The sequence below is a fragment of the Pholis gunnellus genome (assembly GCF_910591455.1).
Source record: "Pholis gunnellus genome assembly, chromosome: 1".
Classification (NCBI taxonomy): domain Eukaryota; kingdom Metazoa; phylum Chordata; class Actinopteri; order Perciformes; family Pholidae; genus Pholis; species Pholis gunnellus.
Window position 1 is genome coordinate 4,285,809 of NC_136528.1, and position 21,567 is coordinate 4,307,375.

Sequence of the window (21,567 nt, forward strand, 5' to 3'; positions counted from 1 at the left end):
GTGTTGTTTATCATGGCGGTGATTCACTAATTTGGTTGTCTCAGATTGATTTTGAAGCTCTGCTAATGTATCATATGTGATGTTGCAGTGTTGGTTGATAATGTTTAGGCATTAACTGAAGTGTATTAGGAAACAGTAGGGATTAGATGGGTATCTAAATGTAGGGGTGTTAGGGCCAGGGTCCTGATGCTGCCCTTAGCAACCAAGCGAGGCTCCCAACCACAAGGGAGTTCCTCCTCCAGCGGTGACTCTTTAAGAGCGGGCTCACCCTGGAGTACATCCAGTCCTCCCACACCATTTGCATACACACACCTAAATCCGTTGATATTCGGCAGTCGGGGAGTCCGACGTTTTTAGCATGAAATAAGAGATACGACGGTGGCTAGTGTTATTAAATCATCCTGGCTTTCGCCTCCCTAAGCAAACTACGACGGTCTCGCGTGTATATTTTGGGGGATGCGTCCGTTAGCTCGGTCAGAGGTTATTGAGCAAGCCGTCTCCCAGTGCTTCGAGAGCAATGGGAGGGGGTATTGGTTACGCAGCCAGGCTGTACACCTTTTCAGTTCCCCCTCAGATAAACAGCGTTAGCTCTGTCAGCACGGTTGCCGTAGATTGCACTGTTAGCGCACAGCTGTCGCCATGTTGAGAGCCGTGTGAAGGAAATAGATACGCTCTGAATATTAAATTTAGCACTTTTGAAGTTGGAAATTTAAACAAAACAGAGAATCAACAAAACAATGTCTTGGTAAAAGAGCATGAGTTTACCCAGTGAGCATTTTTCCGTTGAAAAAAGACTATGCTCACCCTTGAAAAGAAGTCCAAAACTGGTTCAAAAGTGAACGGACGGACTATTTGAAGACGTTGATTAAACGTTATTAAACCATATTACACCGGGATTTGCCATAGTGACATTTTTCCATCCTCTACATTGTGCCAATAATAGCATATCGTTATTTTAGAGCCTATCTGAGAAACCACATCCAAATATTTCCACAAACAAAATACAAATATGTGTTTATGCAATACATGTGCCTACATTGATGGAATTGTATGCATCACAACCAGTTAGTTCCTATACAGTGACAATTAACATGCGAAAAGCCAACACAACAGGCTATATATATATAAAATATATTTCCTGCACCTGACATTATATACGTGATTATATACGTCACCCAGGTATGACAGAGCAGGGAAGAACCAAGAAGTCTCCAGTTAATACCCGCACGCAAACGCACGCGCTCACAAACACACACACACACACACACACCTATCTTAAACTGCAGGCTAACAGACGGAACAAGCGGAAGTGAAAGTAAAAGTGAGGCGTTTCCTGGTTCAGACGGACAGCGTCGGCTTCTCGGCGGAGAGTTCGAGGCGACATGAGCTCTTTAGCGTTCAACAGCGTGTTGCTGCACATTTCGACCCAGCTGACCACGGGCCAGCTGGATAGCATGAAGTATCTGTGCGGAGACATCGGGAAAGGAGTGCTGGAGAACATCAAGAGCGGGACACAACTGTTTCAGGTCCTGACGGAGAGAGGCAAACTGGGAGCCGACAAGACGGAGTACCTGGCCAAGTTGCTCAAAGAAATTGAACGAATCGACCTCTTGGAAAAGTTGAACAACTTCGAAAGTGGGCCTGGAGACGGCGACGACCAGCCGGACGTGGCGGAGAGAGGTAGGCTGGAGTTAGTAGAGCCGCAGAAGGCGGTGTTCTCACCCGCTAACGTTCCTGCTGAGTAGCAGGCTCCCACTAGTACTACCGTTACTAGCTCAAAACTACTATCTAACTAATGCAGGCTAATACAGCAGTACTGTCATAGCATTTATGTTATTGTGGAGATTGTACACTAGCATTCAGTGTTGTTGAACTTCATTGCGCTATCCTGTCAACAGCACCACAAAACTACATCCGCTAAGCTGAATGAAACCGTTTGCACACAGAGGGAACATGAAGGAGGGTTCATTGCAGTGACAGGCTGCATTCCTGTTAGCTTTAGGGGGACATACTGTAGTAAACTGGTAACTGTAATAGTGTAACAGCAGAGGTGAAGATGTATCTTTACTTTTACTCTCTAGTATGGCTCAAGCTCCCAAAAAACACTGGATCCTACGTTTCTCACAATGCAACTTCATTGTTTCACTTTGTTCGACCCTGGTCGTTTCCTGACCACTTTTCCTTGATCTCGATGGAAAACCTCATGAGGTCAAGGCCAGATGTGAAGGGCTATTCATGAAGGTATATTTGTCTATATTACGCAAACAAAAAAAATATTTTGAGAGCAATGACTGAGTTTAACACCAGAGTGAAGACAGATCAGATTAAACTCTAGTTTATATTTGATATGTTTTCTGATTCACCGTCTGGTTTAAATAGATGTTCATTGTAGTCCGAACAACGAAAGGACCACAAACAACTTTCTTCATTCATTAGTGTAAGATTTGTGTTTTCATGATCTGATATTTCCCTCAATAACTTTATTATGGAAACAATTAAAGTGAGAGCGATCTCTTTACATCATTTATCATCATTTCATTCAGTCACGTGAGGCTGATCATTCCTGAGTGTTTGATGAGTTATATAATTTAAGAGAAACCATAATCATATTCTGGGTTATTTAATAATGAGGTCCCAGTCACAATTTCAAAACGTACAGATGCAAATAAGTCATAAATAAAACGATCGCATTCCGCCGGTAGAAATCGATCCTGATCTTATAAACAGAACACAGACACAGTTTGTTAGCAAAGATTTTTTTTGAGAGCAAAGCTTTTTGTTTTGCAGTCAAAAATTCTAGTTTCATAAGCAAAACTAACAAATAATTTATTCTCAGTTTATATATTTTTACTTACAAACTTGATTTTTGATTGCAGTGCGAGAAATTTGCTCTCAATTTTTTTTGAGAATAAAATGTGTTTTTTTTTAGAAAGTGTCGTAACTTTTTTCCGGAACGAGTGCGATTTTTTTTCGTTCATCATCTCGCAATGTGCTTAAAGCCATCAACCAATCTCGTTGTGTAGAACGGGGTGAGTTACGCCTGTGTTTAAGAGACAACAACATGGTTCTGTATCCTGAACAAGGACGACTAACTTGATTACTGCTTTCAACCTTTGCAAAGGCAGCGCAGTCCAGATCCACTCCTTTTACTTCTTAACTTTCAAAATAAAAGCCCTGAGATGTGTAACATTAGGCTGAGTTGTACGCCTCATGACTAGTAAATTAACTTTGACGAGTAAAATGGCATTATTGCCGCCTTTTAAGCTCAGGGATCTCCACAGTGCATTAAGCAAATGTGTAACCCCTCAAACCTCATCCATCAGCCATCAGTTCTTTTCTTAAACTTGCAGTCACACTTTGCTCTGACAGATGTCTTTTTAAATACCTTGATACCACTTTACAGTCTTTGTAACCTTGTGGATGAAGTCTTAATCTATTCTAGTTTGATATGACTCATTACTGTGAGAGTCATGATAGACTAGTCCAGTTAAACTCAGCCTATAGTTAACATTGCCAGGCATTAAGGGAAAACCAGCGTCTCTGAACTTGCCGTGGCATGCACACATTTAGAGAGGACCTGGCCGTGCTAATGCCTCCACCCTCAATATCGCTGGTATTTTTCCATGTCCTGACCTGTTGTGTGGCTGGAACAGAGTCGTTTCAAGTGGGAACACTTCAGCAGCAACAGTATGTGAATCACACAATGTACTGTTGAGTTCAAATGTTTCTCAAACAGAGGAGAAGCAGACCACAGAGGAGAAGAAGCAGCCCCCCCCCCCCCCCCCCCCTTCCCTTGCTCTCTTGTTTCACATTTCTCAGCCAATCGATCAGCTCAGTGATTGGCCGAAACCCTTCGGACTTCAGTCGGCCATCTTCTTGACCCATTCCTCCCTCCTTGAAGGCTGTGCTCAGAAACCTTTCAATAACATCCCCCTCTCACTGATTTTTATTACTTTATGGCGGTGTCATAAATTCTCTGGTTTCTCGCACAGTGCACAACACATTCAGTAACTCGTTTTAGCTTAAACCTTCTACAAGTAAACATATTGTAACACATAATATCCATGCTAGGAGCGCTTTAAAACTTAAATTCCTCACAGTACCATGTTAGTAGACTTTGCAAATGTAGTTAAATCTTTTGACCAACTTCAGTCCCAAGACCCAAGCCAAGATCCCTGGTCTTGCTTGCCACATGCTGATTAATTTTAATAGAGTTTTTTATTTATATATATATATAGTCAGACATAATTACATTGCTTCTAATGCCACGTGACCAGAGGGGAAGTTGCATTTTATATTTTGCATAAAGATGCTTTGTTTCCCAAAATTTTGATTTTTTTTCGTCTTTTTTTTCTACTCTAAACCCGTAACATCTCCTCGGCTTCCTCATCAGCCAAACTGGACATCGCCACCAAGGTGATCGCCGAGAACCTGGGAAGGACCTGGCGCAAGCTGGGCCGCAAGCTGGGTTTGACCGACGTCAAGCTGGAGTCCGTCTCCAGGAGGCACACGGATCTGGAGGAGACGACCAGGGAGCTGCTGAAGGAGTGGAGGAGGAGTCGGGGAGCCGGGGCCCGAGCGTCGGACCTGGTGGGAGCCCTGAGGGCCTGCCAGCTCAACCTGACTGCCGACAAAGTGGAGGAGAGTCTTCTAACCCACTGATGTCAACGGGAGGTTTTTACAGATGAGACTGACGTGAAATCGTGAAATGAGAGCTGTGATTAACCTTCGAGGAAAAAAATATAAAAATCACCTGATCAATAAATCAACTTCCTGAATATCACAAAACATGCTAATGGAGTTATGTTTAATATTTTGATCCAAGGATGAAAACAGAGAACTGAAATGATGAACTTAACGTGTTAATTGTAACGTGTCACCAAATGATCATTCAACATGGAGACTTCTGCAGGTGGTGGTGGGTTAGGGCTTGGCAGCACAGTTGGTATAAATTACAGTCTTTGGATGTTTTTTCCTGCTGATACCAGAATAAAGTGTGTTGCCGTAGTCGAGTCTGGAGGAGATAAATACCTGGTCCTGGTCAAAATGTCCACGTTAGAGAAAGCAGGACTGTAGTCCACTTTAGACACCTGAGCGTGATTCAACTGAGTTATAAATGTCACCTAGGTTACGGACCTCTATAGACCAGAGTGTTCGTGCTGCTATTGGTGAGGGCGGGTCTACAGGGCTCATTATAATCGACTATTATAGATTCATATTCCAAAGAACTTCAGGACATTTTTGTACATCAGTATCTATCAACTATTATCAGTGGATAGTGACAACCGGGTTCAAATTCAAACTAAATCAATTGTGTGGAGAAAAAAGAAGTGGAAGTAGTCATCGTGACGTCACCCATTGGTTTGTGGACTGCCGTTATGAAGCCTCGAGTTTGGCGGTTTGCGCGGTCGCCATCTTGGAACACGACCGTCAACATCTTGACTTTTTTGCAACAGATGAACGCAAGTTACCATATTTGGAATGGGGAGGAGCGACGTAGAGACACCGTATACGGCTCTGGTAGCTACAGCGACCTGTCAATCACAGTAAGCCCGCCCGAAAGCATCCCCTGCTTTATGGTCTGTTTGACTCTAAATGGACCATAATTTACTAAATGAACATCATGCTGTATTGAAGAAGACTTGAAACTAGCGATTGAGACCATAAACTCATGTTTACAATGTTTACTGAGGTAATAAATCAAGTAAGAAGTAGAGTCATTTTCTCGTAGACTTCTATACAATCAGACTTCTTTTTGCAACCAGAGGAGTCGCCCCCTGATGGTCAGTAGAGAGAATGCAGGTTTTAAGACGCTTCCATATCGGCAGAACCGGAGGTTGTCGCCGGAGGACAATACACGGATACAGACATATGATACATAAGTACTTGGGTAGTGCAATACCGCCTCTTAAAAACCTGGTGGGTTTTATTAGAATACATATGATTATACAAGTTATTTAACTTTTGGGAAATCTACTTGTTCGCTTTCTGGCAGAGAGTCACTTTTGTTCAACTGATCAAACAAACAAGACACGTGTTCATTAGTGAGCTTTAAAGGTGCTGGTAGGCAGAATCAGGTCAGCTCTTTGTGCTAAGTTAAGCTAATCAGCTGCTGGCCAGCACTTCATATTTTACAGATGTGAGCTCATGTTCTGCCCGAAAATGAATATTAGCATATTTTCCAAACTGCCAAAATATTTGTTTCAAGATTATGTTTTCTGACTCAAAATAAAAATCAAAAGAACAGGAATGAATTGTAATAGTATAAGCTGGAGTCGCTTCATTTCCTGATTAGAAGACATCAAACTGTTGACATTGATTGTTTTATGTGATACGAGAATAAAAATGAGAGTGTGTTTGAAGTGACACACTTAATGTCCCCTGAATCTACAAATTTCCCACGTTCTTTGCCATTCCATTACTAAACATTCAAGGCAGCGATCAGCGTTTGATGCTTATGAAGTCTGCAGGTTTATTGTTACAGGACAACCCAAACTGCCATCCACTCGAAACCCTCATCCATTTCCGTGATGTCATCAGGGAGGCGGGGCAAAGGTCACGTGCAGTTTCTGCAGAATAAAAAGGCGTGTCATTAAGGGGGGGACCCTGAAGTGGGATTGATAGTTGCTTGGTGTGTGCATATTCCAAAGATGTCTACTTGAACATAAAGGATAGATTCACTGTCTCAGAACAATACTCATATGCCTTCTTTCTTTTTTTAAATACAGCAGCTGCCCTTACAAAGTTTGTGCTGTTGCATGCAATATGTATTCAGTTGGCACATACTACTTTGTCATAACATTGCACTTTGAACTTTGACCCTCTTGCTCCTATATCTGCTACGCAAAGGATTGTGGGTCAGAATAGCCAGAAAAGCATGCTGGCTTGCAGCGTAAAAAAAAAAAAGTGACCAGATGCAGTAGGACATCCTGGAATTTTTCAGCGTACTGGATTTGACATCTTATGAATTGGGACATACTATAACTGTTTCTGGCGTCCTAAATAGTATGGTAGTATAGGTATTTTTTGTGTGTTTTTGTAAGATGACATGGGGGGATGACATGCAGCAGAGGGCACATGGTGGCCAGACTCAAACCTGGGCTGCTGCAGCAAGGACTGAAAAAAATAAAAAGATAAAAGAATATAAAGAGCACCAGCTGCAGTTGGTGGGGCAGCAACGCTTAGAACGTTTTCTTCTTAGAACGTGTCCTTATGGCACTACATCGCTTCTTCAAATTGTAAGGCCACCCCTTCTTTATTTACCAAAGAGCAAAGGCCTCTTTCTGTTTTTAGGGACTGCAGTGAATTTACTTTTACTGTGACCGTGTGTTTTTGTACATTTGCCGCAGTATACTTACAGCACTTGTACAGCCTGTTCAGCCTATCGATGTCATTCTGGCTCATCTGGGTGGCCTGGCCGAAGGCCACGTTGCTGTTGGGAATGGGCACCATGGTGGGACGGTTGTTCTTGGAGAAGGCGTACCTGGAGAGTCACAGATACCACAATGCAGAGCGGGTTAGGAGTGGGTTTGATGGAAACTATCCCTGATACAACTGGTGATTTTAGTTCTTTGATGTGTCATGTGGTCATGTTTGAAAGCAGATCCAGGTTGGTTGTGCTATTTCCCCAAAGTCCCTGATAAACAATCTCTTATTCAGGGCCTTAGACCTCCCTAAAGCCAACAGTAGCAGTAGCTCATATAGGAGCACATGCTGATTATATGATAATAATGAGAAACTTACAAAGAAACACTAGAAAGTCAGAACATCTTCACAGTGATATGAACTACTTCTAGGCAGTTACAAGAAAAATGGAAATGTTTGAACTTAAGTAAATGACACAAACATGAAGTCATCCATACTTCTCATATTGCATGACAGAGCCGTAGTCATAAGGAGTTCCCTGGTTCAGGGTGGCGATCTTGTCGAAGTTGTAATCCATGCCTGCGGGGATGAGAGTAAACATACATTTAAAATCACAGACATTTACCGTTTTAAAGTTAAGTAAGAAGATCTGAATTTCAGTTGCGCAAACATGAGCTCAACTGGTGAAAGAAAAAAAAGAAACAGCAGTTTTTCAGAGTGCCAAAAGTCAATTGTAATAATCAGCTCTCACTCTCAATACTCAATACTGGTATGCTTTAAGCTGCAGTTGTACTTATGGTCACTAGATGGGGGCTCCTAAAAACACAGACTTTATGGAACATCATACAAAATTCCCTTTTTAGCGTGGGTAAATGATGTGCACTTTATTACACCATCTATTGATCTTGGGTCCAGTCGGCGGTGTTATTTTCCTTTTTCCAGACAAAATCCAGTGAATGTGTTTTAAATGCGCTGAGCTCAAGAGGCCGCTTTGTGGGGACAGCTTGATGCTTGCATTGTAATTTGCCTCGAGTGTGGCAATACACATGTTTAAAGCCTTTTGGCAATTAAAGCAGGTGCCACAAATTTGATGTGGAGTGGGGCAGATCGCCGGTTGCCCCGCTGCAATCTAATTGGCTATTTGCCAAGCACTGTTGTCGTCATTTGATGGTTAACCTAAGAGCAAAATAGGCTTTTTGCCCCTTTTATTCAGGTTTAACTCAAACATCGAGACCGTCTCTGCCTCTAAGACTACTCGAAAGACTAAAAACCATACAAGTCACGAAGTAGACGGTGAAGCCGTCTCACCATCGATGATGTTCGCCCACTCCACTCTGATGTGGTTGTCCCTGTCGGAGCGGGTCTGCTCGTGGTTGAAGCCCAGAGCGTGGAGCAGCTCGTGCTGTACGGTGCCGTGGTAGAGGCATCCGCTACGGGCCAGAGACACAGTCTGAGCGTTGCCCTGACGGCCCACGAAGGAGTAGCAGCTGTCGACGCACAAACATACGGCAGTTTTGAGAAATCGCACATAATATCGCCACGTATAATCCTTGTAGAACAAAAAAAATATATTGAGTTGTAAAATCTACAGCCGGACCCTTACCCATCCCTGGACTCGATGCTCAGCCACTCGTTGTCTCCGTTCTGGTAGGGTCTGAAGCGGATGCAGGACACCGAGGAGAAAGACTCCAGTCCGCGAGTGATGATGGACTGCTCTCGGGAGGCTGGCAGGGCAAATATGGCAGGTCGAGAATATCTGTAGTAGTGGAGCTTTACCTTTACCGTAATAATGTATGTTGTGTAGTTAAACTGCACACTGCACCGTGTCTGACACCGACAGCCTCAGGTTGTTATTATAAGTGGACCATAGGACATTATGGAGAAATAAAACCGTTTTGGTCCCTAAAAGTCAACTCATGTGGTTGTACAAAAACATGACTGTAAGGTCAAAAAGAATGAATGTAAATAAAAGAATCACTGCTCACAGTAGTGGTTGGCGATGAAGTAGGGGATGTAGACCTTTCCATCGGTCCACTTTCTCCACAGGCAGCCTCTGGCAGTGCAGGGGTCAGCGTTTCTGTCGGCCTCAGACTTGATAGCGATGTCGCCTCCGATCAAGATGGGCTCGTCCAAGTCAGGGTCTGCAGGACCGACACGGTGTAAGGCGTGAGTCGGAAATACACAGTGCGTAAATTAACCTTTTTGTTGTAACGTACAGAGGTTTTACAGGCCGTTACATGCTGTGTGTGTGTGTGTGTGTGTAACCTTTAGTCGTATGTTAAAGTGTGGTCTCGGTGGAGCAACCAAAATGTTGCATTCAGTGACAGCATTTCTTTCTTTTGCAACATTTCCTATAACATGGCCTCTACAACAAAACAGTTAAGGTCAGGGAAAGCTCTACTCACTGCGGTCTCTATTGGCTCTATCCAGCAGCTCACTAACAGAAAGCTCCCTGGATGTGTCCTCCTCAATGGTAGCAACATCTGCACAACATGTGACACAGTATGAACTGCACAATCCGCATTTTGAATATAAGAGCTTAGTGAAGTCAGAATCACTTTCACGTTCCCTGCAATTGCATATATATATATATATATATATATATATATATATATATATATTATTTAAAGCTGATAAAGGGCTTTCATTTCATTCTTACCGTCCTGTGCTCGTCCACAGCGACATGGAAAAAAAGAAGAGCCAAACGTTATGGAAGCTCGTTCACAGAGACGGAATACAAATCAGCTCCGTACTATCATGTACTGGATCCTCCAGCTGTGTGAAATTTTGAAATATTTTGATGCCGAAGGTTTTGATTGATGAAAAAAAATATATATTTCTATGAATGTTTTTAATTAAGAGGTGAATCATTATGTAGAAGAATACAAGGGAAAATAATCATTTGTATGTATTATCGAAACTCAGCTCATTGTAATAAAATATGTAATAAACAGCTTTTATTTATTATTTGTCACTTTTTGTGTCATAATGGTATTATATAGATATATGTGCAGATATAAAAAATGATGATCATCCAAAATAAGATTTATAAACAACATTTCATTACATGGACTTGTTTAACAATGACTTGTTATTTATATATTGAATACGTTGAGGCTCCATATCTTTTGGCCGAGTAGCTGTTTGGACTTTTTGTTTCGTTGCCATTATGCATCTGGACATTTCCACATATTTTTCCACATTTTCTTTGTAGCTTTACTTGAACTTCGATCAATTTCATTGTCAGACTTAAATCTATGCAAGTTAAACTATAGCTTTTCATTTTCAAATAAAGGTCCTAATATCCATTTGACCTCTGAATATTTTCAGTTTTTAGAGTAAATAAAACTGCATGTATTAATAAATAAGTAATACGAATAAAATTAGATAAAATACAAAAAAATGATAAACGAACTATTAAGGATAACTATGTCTATATGTTTTTGACATGTCTGTGTTTGTTTCCAATATCTACTTATTTATTTGGGCCTGGTTGTTTCTAGTAGTTGATAAAACATTAAATATTTAACATGGTTCTCCATCTATTTCCCTCCTTCTGGAAGATGTTTACCCTAGGTGCATAGCTTCAGCCTGAAAACATTACATTTCAAATAAAATAAAGTGTTGGAACTTGTTTTTCGGGTGCCCTATTTTTGCCACATTTATGACATTAATTTCCGATTGGCCTGTTTGGAGCCAACACGCAGGCCTTCATGTCATGTCGGGGAATATTTTACCTCGGCCCATGAAGATGACACCAGCAGCAGGGTCACGAGAGACCAAGAGAAGACCAACATGGCTGCAACAGACCTACAGTAACCAGAGAGCGTGAAGAAGATGAGGAGGGAAATGAAGTGAAAACAGAACTCGCACAGAGGAAAAATTAAGTAGGGTTAAGTCAAATTAACCCAAAAAATAGCATGTTGTCAAAAATATATAATCCATCTAGGTTGTATTACTTATTCTATCACTGATGGGGTTCTTGCCTGAAAGCCTTAACAGAGAATGATTGTCTGGCTGTTACCGTGACCGTTTTTATACAGTCCAGGTACTCCAAGAGCTGATGATATATCAGAGTGTGCAAACACAACAGCACACCTTTATCACTGTAAATGGAAAATTATTTGCAACCCGTGTGAAGCACTGCGACTGTCCCAGGTGTCTCGATGGGTGGGTGCAGTACAGTACTGCCCCTTTTTTTTTTTTTTTATCTGTGCAGCAATAGAAATAGTTATACATATCCTCGGGTTCTTTATTTGTGCAATTGCTAAAACACAATTTCTGAAGAAGCAGAAACACAAAACACACAAAAGCATTTAAAATAAATTGCAAAATATCTTAAATCTCATTCAAAAGCATTCTTTTAAAGCAATATATAAACTCTTCTGAAAAAAATATTTTTATATCACAACTTTACACACGAACACCAGATAAATTACTCTTCCTACATGCCGACTGCACACTGATGTAATGAAACACTATTTTCCTAAATAGTCTTACATTTTTACATTTTGGGCTATTTCGCTTCCGTAGCATGTCTTCTTTCAGACTAGTGGAAAGAGAACACCCAGAATTATTTTTTATTTTTTTATTCTATTACTTGGTCTAAAGATTTCTCCAAAATTCACCCAAAGTTACCATTAGATAATGCCTCATTTGCATATTCAAACATTTCAGAGTAATACAACAAGTATTATCTCCTTAATGTAAGTACTCAACTGGGGAAGTTTCATGGCGACATCTATCATTAAAAATATTCACCTGCGGTCTCTCCCCTTAACTGAAGGTGAACATATTACTGTATTGTACCGTAAACCAAATACAGTACATTGTATTTACAGTCCTCTGACTCCCTTTCGCCAAAACTGGCCTCCATTGTTGTGCACAACGAAGAGCAAACCTGAATCCTATTCATAGTGTTGAAGCTCTGATTTTTAAGAAATCTAATTGCTTTCAGGTGTTTGTTTTCACAGGTGCATTCTGGGTGCAGGCAATTGATAATTGAGTGTGGAATTTCAATGGCAGTGTTTAGCAACAGACAAACTGGATTTCAGTTTTGAATGATGTCTCTATGGTTCAGCCTGGTCAATATATATACTACATGAGTTAGTATAACAGCATTTGCCTGAAGGCAGGGTTTTGTTCCCATTCGGCCACGAGAGCGTTAGCGAGGCTCCAACACAGACGTTGGGTGGTCAGGTCCGGCTCATGTCGTCATAGACCCACTTCCTTTCAAAAGGTGTTGGATGGGGTCTAGATCAAGTCAAGTTCTTCCACACTTAACCATGTCACATTGACACAGTGTACTTTGTGTTTTTTTTGCCGCTTCTGAGTTTAATTTCTTATTTTTTCGACTGAGAACGAAATCTCACCTCAAGGTTCATTTTTTAGCTGTTCTGGAGCTTTTGATATGATCACATGGGTTTCGTCAACAGATGGAGTTTGTCCTAAATGAATCATATGTGTATTTAAAATGTAATCATATTACAATTGATTTTTTTTAATGGGCCTGGGGACATCTTGTATCTATAATCCTGCTATCGTCCTGATTCACGTATAACGTCCTCATCGGCATTTTCACTGTATCCTCACCGACTCTTACATGTTACGTTGGAGAGTCTGAGTTTGAAACATCTGTCTGAGAGAAAAAAACACACACACCTTCCTCTTCTCTTATCAGTGTGGGACATTCACATTCAACACACTGCTGTCAATATAACCCCCCCCCCCCCCCTCCCCCCCCACCCACAGCAGGAAACTGTTGAGACAAGGCCTGGCAGACACGTACTGTATGTAGCCAGTGGGGGCGGGTCATTCCATCCACAGCTAATACGCCCGATATATCAACGTATAACTCAATATATTCACATTGTGCTTTAAGATTCCAGAGGAATTACGGATGCATTTGTAACTGCTAAAACACATCTTCTGAAATGTGGGCCCTCTTTGTCAAAACTGCACACAAAAACCAAAAACAAACACACAGCCTCATTCAAAACAAGACAAGACACACAAACTGGTACTTGTGGCACAAATATTGAAAGTTAATGGCCGAACCATAAGCACACTGTTGCTTGACAGTAAACTCTAAAACACACTTTTTTAGAATTCTAATTACATACGAATCAGCAATATTTATTAACAGGAGAAAAGAAAATAATTAGGCCCTGCTCACCAACATTATCAGCGTTTTTTTTTATGTCTGCTTGATTATTAATTTCTCTAAATGTTTTAGTTTATTTCCTACATTATCAATAAAAGTGTATAAATTACACAAGTTTGTTTATTTAGTTGGGTTTATGGGTTGTTGTTCAGCTGAATCAAGGAAAGAACAAACAGGTGTTCCTCTTTATGTCCTGTCAGCAGGGAGGGGCTGTTAACATGGAGGAGGGCAGATGAAGTAGTTCTTCAGTAAATGACATTCAGTTGCATTTGGTGTGCTCATAGGTACAAGTACCTCAAAAAGATACTTATGTACAGTACTTGAGTACATAATTAATTAAATTCCATCCCTGGTTTTTGATGACTATTACACTTGTGTTATTAAGGCAGTCTCCAAAAATCTTTAAATGAAGCTTTTTTTCCCCAGAGTCATTGTTCCTGTTTTTTTAAGACGTTGCAAGACTTGTGTAAGTCAATCATACTAAGAAATTGTGCCCACATTTTGGAGAACACAAAAAAAGCGTTTGCAACTCTGCACCTCAGACTGTAACCACACAGAGGGGTTGTGTAAACACCAGTTATAAGGAATTATAAATTCAAGTTCCTCTAAAGTTCCTTTAAATATTTAGTCTACAACTTTGAGACATTTAATGTCCTCATCACACTTGTCATCATACCAGAACATTTCTGACTGAATACATGAATGATTGAGTGAATATGCTCAGTCAGCATTTGAGAAAACAAACACAGATGTGATGAAAGAAAGCAAAGAGAGAGCCGTGTTCCAGTCAAAGTGTCTTTATAGTCGATCATTGACTGTTGTGCAGATGAGTTCAGGTCTGTAGCTGCTGCTGTTCAGAGAGCACCAGGAGACAGTCTTCCCTCTGCTGCGTCCTGTCAGGACATCTGAGCGGGCTTCTTCTGTAACGGTGAACAGCACAAAGGTGGATCAGGTCAAAAACTGAGTGATGGACACAGACTGCAGACAGTGTAACACAGATATTCACAGTGCGTTCATGTGGACACTCACAGCAGCTGTAGAGCGTATTGAGTCTGGCGATGTCGCTGCGGCTCATCTCCTTGGCGTTACCGAAGGACACGTTGGAGTTGGGGATGGGGACCATGGTGGGCTGGTTGTTCTTGGAGAAGGCGTACCTGAGAGAGAACACGGAGCAGTTAGAGGGAACCACAGCGCATCCTACGCACACACACACACACACACACGCATACACACACGCGTATGAAGACACGCAGCAGGGCCAAAGTGAAGCTACTTGTTCTCACTTGTGGTACTGCATGACAGAGCCGTAATCGTATGCAGTGCCCTGGTTGAGAGTGGCGATCTTATTGAAGTTGTGCTGCATTCCTGGAAAAAAACAAGAAGAAGAAAAAAACATTTGTTTGGTTTGAATTCACTTTGACTGGTTTTATATTCAGAAAGCTGCAGTCACACAATGAGCTTCTGTTTCATGGAGGATCAGTCATTTGTTAAAACGTGCTGTTCAGGCTGTTTTTGTCCACAAGGGGACACCAGAGACCCGCTGTACTTGTATGGAAAACAAGATGAGAAGAAGAATTTAAATTCTTCCCACATGAAGTGATTTTTTTTACATTGAGATTTTTTAAGGAAAATGAATGAAAGGAATACATGGTCATGGATGTGAGTATCATCACACTGTGTTTGAGGAGCTCAAGAAGACGTTTGTCCACTTGTGAGGACAGTGTCATTGATCAGGTTCTACAGAGCCTCATCAGCTCTCAAGCAGCACACAGACGGCTACTGAACTTCCACTCAAAAGCAGGAGACTACAACAAGATTATAGGATTTGGTGTTTCCTGTAGTTTGTTTAGAAGTGGACTTTTTCAGGAAGCTACAAAGAGTTTTAAAGTCATTAAGCGATGTGAAAGAGCCGTTAGCTCCTTTAAAGAGTGGCATGATGCGGTTAATGAGCAGAAGTGTTCAACATTAGGTCTGCATGTTGTATAAGAGGAAACAAGTCAGTGTCTCTGATCTGAAAGAACTTGTCTGAGGTTCACTGGCTCTCCTCTCTAATATATCAGAAGAACAAACAGCTGCATTACCAGACTGAACGTTCTGCAGCAAGACTCTGATGTGGTTGTCCCTGTCGGAGCGGGTCTGCTCGTGGTTGAAGCCCAGAGCGTGGAGCAGCTCGTGCTGGGTGGTGCCGTGGTAGAGGCATCCGCTACGGGCCAGAGACACAACCTGCTTCCCTCCACGACGGCCGACGAAGGAGTAGCAGCTGGACGGGATCAGAGATGAGTTGAACAACACAAAAGTCTGAGGAAACGCTCTCGAGTGTAAACGGCTCCACAACGTCTCTTTCTTACCCGTTCTGGGACTCGATGCTCAGCCAGTCGCGGTCGCTGCTTCTGGTGGGCCTGAAGCGGATGCAGGAGAAGGAAGAGAAGGACTGCAGTCCACGGGTGATGATGGCCTTCTCACGGGAGGCTGGCAGGACCACAGCACACAACATTCAGCTGTTTACTGTGAAAAACAGAGGACCACGCTGGCCCCAAATATCTGACAGATTTTCTAAAACCTTTCTGTCAAAGTTGCTGCATTAGAAGTGACAGCCTACTGTAAATAGACAAAGTGTGTGTGCGCAGGCCTCCCAGGCCTCCGTGTGACACTTACAGAAGTGGTTGGTGATGTAATAAGGAACGTAGACCTTCCCGTCGGTGAACTTGCCCCACTTGCAGCCTCGGCTGGTGCAGGGGTCGGCGTTTCTCTCGGCCTCGCTGTCGATGGCGATGTCTCCTCCGGTCAGGATGGGGTCATCGGCGGAGCGGACTGAAACACATCACAGCAGCAACTCAGACACCTGTTGAAGTGCTGCTACTAAAAAGAGAGCAGAAATATCAACAGCTGTCTGGAGGAACACGGTCACCACAGCAGCTCACTCACTCAGATTACTGTTGGCTCTCTCCAGCAGCTCAGAGACAGAAAGATCCCCGGAGTCGTCCTCTGCACAGTGACATCAACAACAATACAGTTTCACTTTGTATGTAAAATACACCAGTCACAATACTGAGCATGTCGGTACCAGAGCTCTGATCATTAGAATAGATCACATACCTGCCTGCAGGTTCAGCGTGGGATGAGAGAAAAGACAAACACATTAGAAACAAAACCACATGACCAGAAGTTACAGCTAAAAGTCAACGTTACACTGTTTCTTAAAGGGGCATGTTCACGTTAAAACGGTCAGAAGTATAAAGAGAATATGAGACGCACGTTCAGCATCATTGAACCTGAAGCTTTGTAGATAAAGTGCACCATATGACCTAAACTGTGTCATCATCTGTGAGAAATTAACACTACTAAAAACCAGTGAACAATGTTAAAAACTCAGCTGAGGGGTAAATAAATGTTCTATTTAACCTCCTAACAGCATCTTTGTGAACGTGGAGAAGACGACCGGCTTCATATGAGAGAGAGGAGGCCGTTCACGTTCATGACTGTGACAGAGGACGTTCAACATGCATTGTTTCCGTTAACATGTGGAAGTGTTGATGAATGACCAGATATCTCGCTGCGCTGCCATCGTCTCCCTCTCCTCTCTCACTGTGATCCTACCTCATCGTCGGCCCAACAGCAGGCGGACAGCAGCAGCAGAGCAACAGCTGAGAACCTGAACACAGACATGCGAGCCATCCTTAGCAGACCTGCAGGACACAGACAGGAATCAGCTACAGCCTCCTCTCACAGGAAAGACAACAGTGTTTGAACCAACATATAAAACAGACAGCTGAAAAAAATTGCACACTTTTCTACTTCATATTGTGCTGCAGACGTTTGCAGCTGAACTCACCTTGGATCCTTAGTGTGGAGACTTGTGGAGCTGAGGTTTCCCTCTAGGTTTTTATATATGTCTGACTGCTCCGGTGAGCCCAAATATGGATTATCTGTGTACGAAGAAAGCAAAGAATCAGCTAAATCCACCGGCTTATCAGTCACATATGGTTTTGGACACATACATCTGAAAAATGTCCATACCTACTGTACACTACTGGGTGGGAAAAAGGACACTTGTATAAAGATGTACATACTGATCCGCCCATACACAGATTCACACACACATATTCAAACTCCTAGTTCTATATGGTAATCTACACATACATGTATATACACATATATATAGTACATGATACATAAGCGCATACAGTACATATATCCTCATAAGTATCTATTAATTTGTATCAATTAGATTCTCTTTGGGCTTGTTTTTAGCTACTTATTCTGAAAGAGTTGATATAATTATTTTCGCTATAGATCTCATTGGATGATGCGTTCCATTAAGCCTACTGCCAGCAGCACATTTAAAGACATATCATCTGATTGATTGGGGTGATGAGGCACTTAAAATTAACCTATACATGTTCCCAACACTAACGCATTTAATGACGTCTGTGATATTTTGCCATGCTTCTCGTCTAGCCCTCGCAGCGTTAGATTTCGCCATGATTATGGTCTTGAATTCCTCATATGTGTTCATGATCATCTCCTGCTCGTCAGTGGAGAAAAAAGAGGCTCTTTCTTTGCGTTTATTTGCCGTTGTACTGTCAGAAAATCATGGTTTCGGTGATCGACGCTTCCCCCTTTTTAAGTAGGACGGGCACGCGCAAGGATCCTGATGACTGACATCTGGTTCAAATTAACGAGACTGTTTGAGCGCGGATCAGCCTTTGAGGAACCGAGATAGCCTGATGTCAATCATCGAGTTAATTTAAGCTGCTAATAGGACATTTGATCGACTTAGTTCAACCACGTACGAGGAATAGGGCCCAGGACTCTGTATGGACTAAATATTCACAACAGAGGCCTAAAAACCAAATCAGCAATATTTATTAACAGGAGAAAAGAAAAATAATTAGGCCCTGCTCACCAACATTATCAGCGTTTTTTTTTTTTATGTCTGCTTGATTATTAATTTCTCTAAATGTTTTAGTTTATTTCCTACATTATCAATAAAAGTGTATAAATTACACAAGTTTGTTTATTTAGTTGGGTTTATGGGTTGTTGTTCAGCTGAATCAAGGAAAGAGCAAACAGGTGTTCCTCTTTATGTCCTGTCAGCAGGGAGGGGCTGTTAACATGGAGGAGGGCAGATGAAGTAGTTCTTCAGTCAATGACATTCAGTTGCATTTGGTGTGCTCATAGGTATGTAATCATTGGCCATTTAGTTGTTGAGACAGTGTTACTCTGACACACAACACACACTGTAGAATTGGGCATTTTGTCCAGATTGCAGTAGAAAGAAGCTACGGTGGATTCTCTTTACTTGACAAACATTCTGCACAAACAGAATCTTATTGTTTTGAAACGGACACAAAAAAATTGTAATTAGTACGGCCTCTGACACACTTAATAAATCCATATTCTGCTTCAGGAAATCCTTTCTCTTCTGATTACGTGTTCTGATTATTTTTTGTGACGCTGCAGAACCTCTGACTTTTTCATATCCATTAATAAAAGGTGTTCACTTCAAACACTTGGAGACAGAATCAGTATGTGAACACCGAGAGATTTTCCTCACCAGCTCTTACATCAACAGACATGTCACAAGACAAAGCCACCGCAGCTCTCTTTGGAAACGTGTCGCTGTGATGAGAAGTTGTTGCAGCAGGCTGGATTGCATAAGGTCAGAACTGCGGGACTGATACGCTGCCATGCATAAGACAATTTGACGATACTTCATGTCTTTCACTGATTTTTAAAGTACTTCGCAGTTATGTTGTTTTTTTTAAATAAGGGATCAATCAAATTAAAGCTAAAAATAATCAGATCGTTTTTGACAGAAGTACTCAGATCTATTACTTGAGTTAAAGTAGCAATTCTACAATGTAAAAATATTCTGTTACAAGTAAATATTGTATTGGTTACAAACTTTGGTTTGCACAAAGTTTGCTGCTTCAGTGTTTTTAAATCTTTTTGTCCGATGTTACTATGGTTTACTGAAGTATAACCACGCATTTCATAAGTGTCAAAGGCTTTTATTGACAATTACATTAAGTTTATGCAAAGAGTCAATATTTGCAGTGTTGACGAGAAGTTGCTCTCGGAGGATGTTTTGGTACCTTTCTTTATTCATGGCTGTGTTCTAAGGCAGAATTGTGAGTGAGCTTGTACTGATGGTAGCGCTCACCTTTTCTTCTCCGGAAAAGCTTTTTTCCGGATGCCCCAAACATTCGGAAAGGGGGATTCATCTGAAAAAATGACTTTACCCCAGTCCTCAGCAGTCCATCCCTGTACCTTTTTGTAGAATATCAGTCTGTCCGTGATGTTTTTCCTGGAGACAAGTGGCTTCTTTGCTGCCCTTCTTGACACCAGGCCATCCTCCATAAGTCTTCGCCTCACTGTGCGTGCAGATGCACTCACATCTGCCTGCTGCCATCCCTGAGCAAGCTCTGCACTGGTGGTGCCCTGATCCCACAGCTGAATCAGCTTTAGGAGACGGTCCTGGTGCTTGCTGGACTTGTTGGGCGCCCCGAAGCCTTCTTCACAACAATTGAACCTCTCTCCTTGAAGTTCTTGATGATCCGATAAATGGTTGATTTAGGTGCAATCTTACTCGCAATTCATCTGATCACTCTTCATAACATTCTGGAGAATATGCAAATTGCCATCATAAAAGCTGAGGCAGCAGACTTTGTGAACATTAATATTTGTGTCATTCTCAAAACCTTTGGCCACGGGTGTACTTCCTATGCCTTTTGCAGTATGATACATATTATATCTCTGGATTGATTGATCTGGATAAATATTGATGCATTGATGTGTTCATCACTTTAATGTCGCAGTTGGTAAAGTTGGGGCTAATTCTAATCACTTTACATCAATAACGGAACACTATCATTTATTAGATGATTTATTTTTTCTTTTCTGACAAATAATTGTGGTCGGAGTAAAAAATACAAATTTGTCTTCCAAAATGTAGACGAGTAGAAGTTTAAAGTAGCATAAAGTGGAAGTACAAGTACCTCAAAAAGATACTTATGTACAGTACTTGAGTACATAATGAATTAAATTCCATCCCTGGCTTTTGATGACTATTACACTTGTGTTATTAAGGCAGTCTCCAAAAATCTTTAAACGAAGCTTTTTTTCTCCAGAGTCATTGTTCCTGTTTTTTTAAGACGTTGCAAGACTTGTGTAAGTCAATCATACTTAGCAATTGTGCCCACATTTTGGAGAACACAAAAAAAGCATTTGCAACTCTGCACCTCAGACTGTAACCACACAGAGGGGTTGTGTAAACACCAGGTATAAGGAATTATGATCCAAGTAACCAGATCAACTTAAAACTGGTCACTCAAGTATCAGTACAATGATTTGTGTGTTGTATTCCCCCAAAGTTTTCTTTATCACCAAGGAGACTGTCCTTTTAAACCGGAAATGAAAAAAGTTCTAATAGATTATATTCCCTTCAGACAAAACATGTCCGCCACCCTCAACAATAAATCAGCTGTTTTCAGTCAAATCTGATCCACAGCCCTCAATTCATTCATCTCTGTGCTCGATTTCCAATCCACAGAGCAAGGATGAATGACAACACACACTCTTTCATTTAAAATTAATTCTGCCCACCGTTCCTCTCCTCATCTATTTCCTCTTTTTTTGTTGCTATATACATATAAATATACGATGGGGCCCTGGGGACAGGGGTGGTGGGGCTTGGGGGACCGGACTAGTTTTGGGACAGAAATTTCAATGTTGAATAAAGCCAGGTTAAAAATTCTTGTTGACATAATAGAGCTCAAGTTTTTTACGAAGGGAATTTTGGATATCTCTTTTCATCACTCCACAAATCAGAAAACCATGAAAACAAAAATCTACTTTCACCATGTTTCTAGGAACAAAATGTTATGTAAATCAGGCTATAAATGATATAAATACCTCTGTATAAACCTGCAGAATATAGATAGGAATGAAACTGGAAGGTTTGGTATATGTAAGTGCTACTTAAGTGGAAAATTCGGGCTCAGAAAACAGCCTTTAAAGAATCTATTGTAAAATAC

General features: G+C 41.4%; 3 protein-coding genes across 4 annotated transcripts in view; 1 reads left to right on the forward strand and 2 right to left on the reverse strand.

The window, feature by feature from the left end:
- LOC306702447 (hatching enzyme 1.2-like) overlaps positions 1–17,373 on the reverse strand; it is a 219,633-nt gene extending 202,260 nt beyond the window's left edge. Inside the window, exons 1-9 of one of the 2 annotated variants that reach the window (XM_079168076.1) lie at positions 17,361–17,373; positions 17,125–17,214; positions 16,454–16,516; positions 16,184–16,339; positions 15,877–15,997; positions 15,610–15,788; positions 14,812–14,893; positions 14,558–14,682; positions 14,310–14,448 (exon numbers count right to left, since the gene is read on the reverse strand). In XM_079168076.1, coding sequence (XP_079024202.1) covers positions 14,447–14,448; positions 14,558–14,682; positions 14,812–14,893; positions 15,610–15,788; positions 15,877–15,997; positions 16,184–16,339; positions 16,454–16,516; positions 17,125–17,203 — 807 coding nt within the window. In that variant the 5' untranslated portion in view covers positions 17,204–17,214; positions 17,361–17,373 and the 3' untranslated portion in view covers positions 14,310–14,446. Of the gene's footprint in view, positions 1–14,309; positions 14,449–14,557; positions 14,683–14,811; positions 14,894–15,609; positions 15,789–15,876; positions 15,998–16,183; positions 16,340–16,453; positions 16,517–17,124; positions 17,215–17,360 lie in introns of those variants that run through there. The other variant, XM_079168077.1, reaches the window with a different exon arrangement.
- fadd (Fas (tnfrsf6)-associated via death domain) lies at positions 1,334–6,217 on the forward strand. Its single transcript, XM_079168262.1, has 2 exons — positions 1,334–1,680; positions 4,394–6,217. Exons 1-2 carry the CDS (start codon positions 1,383–1,385, stop codon positions 4,660–4,662), a joined length of 567 nt encoding a protein of 188 aa, XP_079024388.1. The 5' UTR covers positions 1,334–1,382; the 3' UTR covers positions 4,663–6,217.
- LOC306702723 (low choriolytic enzyme-like) lies at positions 5,670–11,453 on the reverse strand. Its single transcript, XM_079168377.1, has 9 exons — positions 11,325–11,453; positions 11,103–11,175; positions 9,771–9,852; positions 9,351–9,506; positions 8,969–9,089; positions 8,674–8,852; positions 7,863–7,944; positions 7,359–7,483; positions 5,670–6,569 (listed from the first exon to the last, which is right to left on the reverse strand). Coding segments are annotated over exons 2-9 (807 nt in total). The 5' UTR covers positions 11,163–11,175; positions 11,325–11,453; the 3' UTR covers positions 5,670–6,567.
- Positions 17,374–21,567: the final 4,194 nt, after the last annotated feature.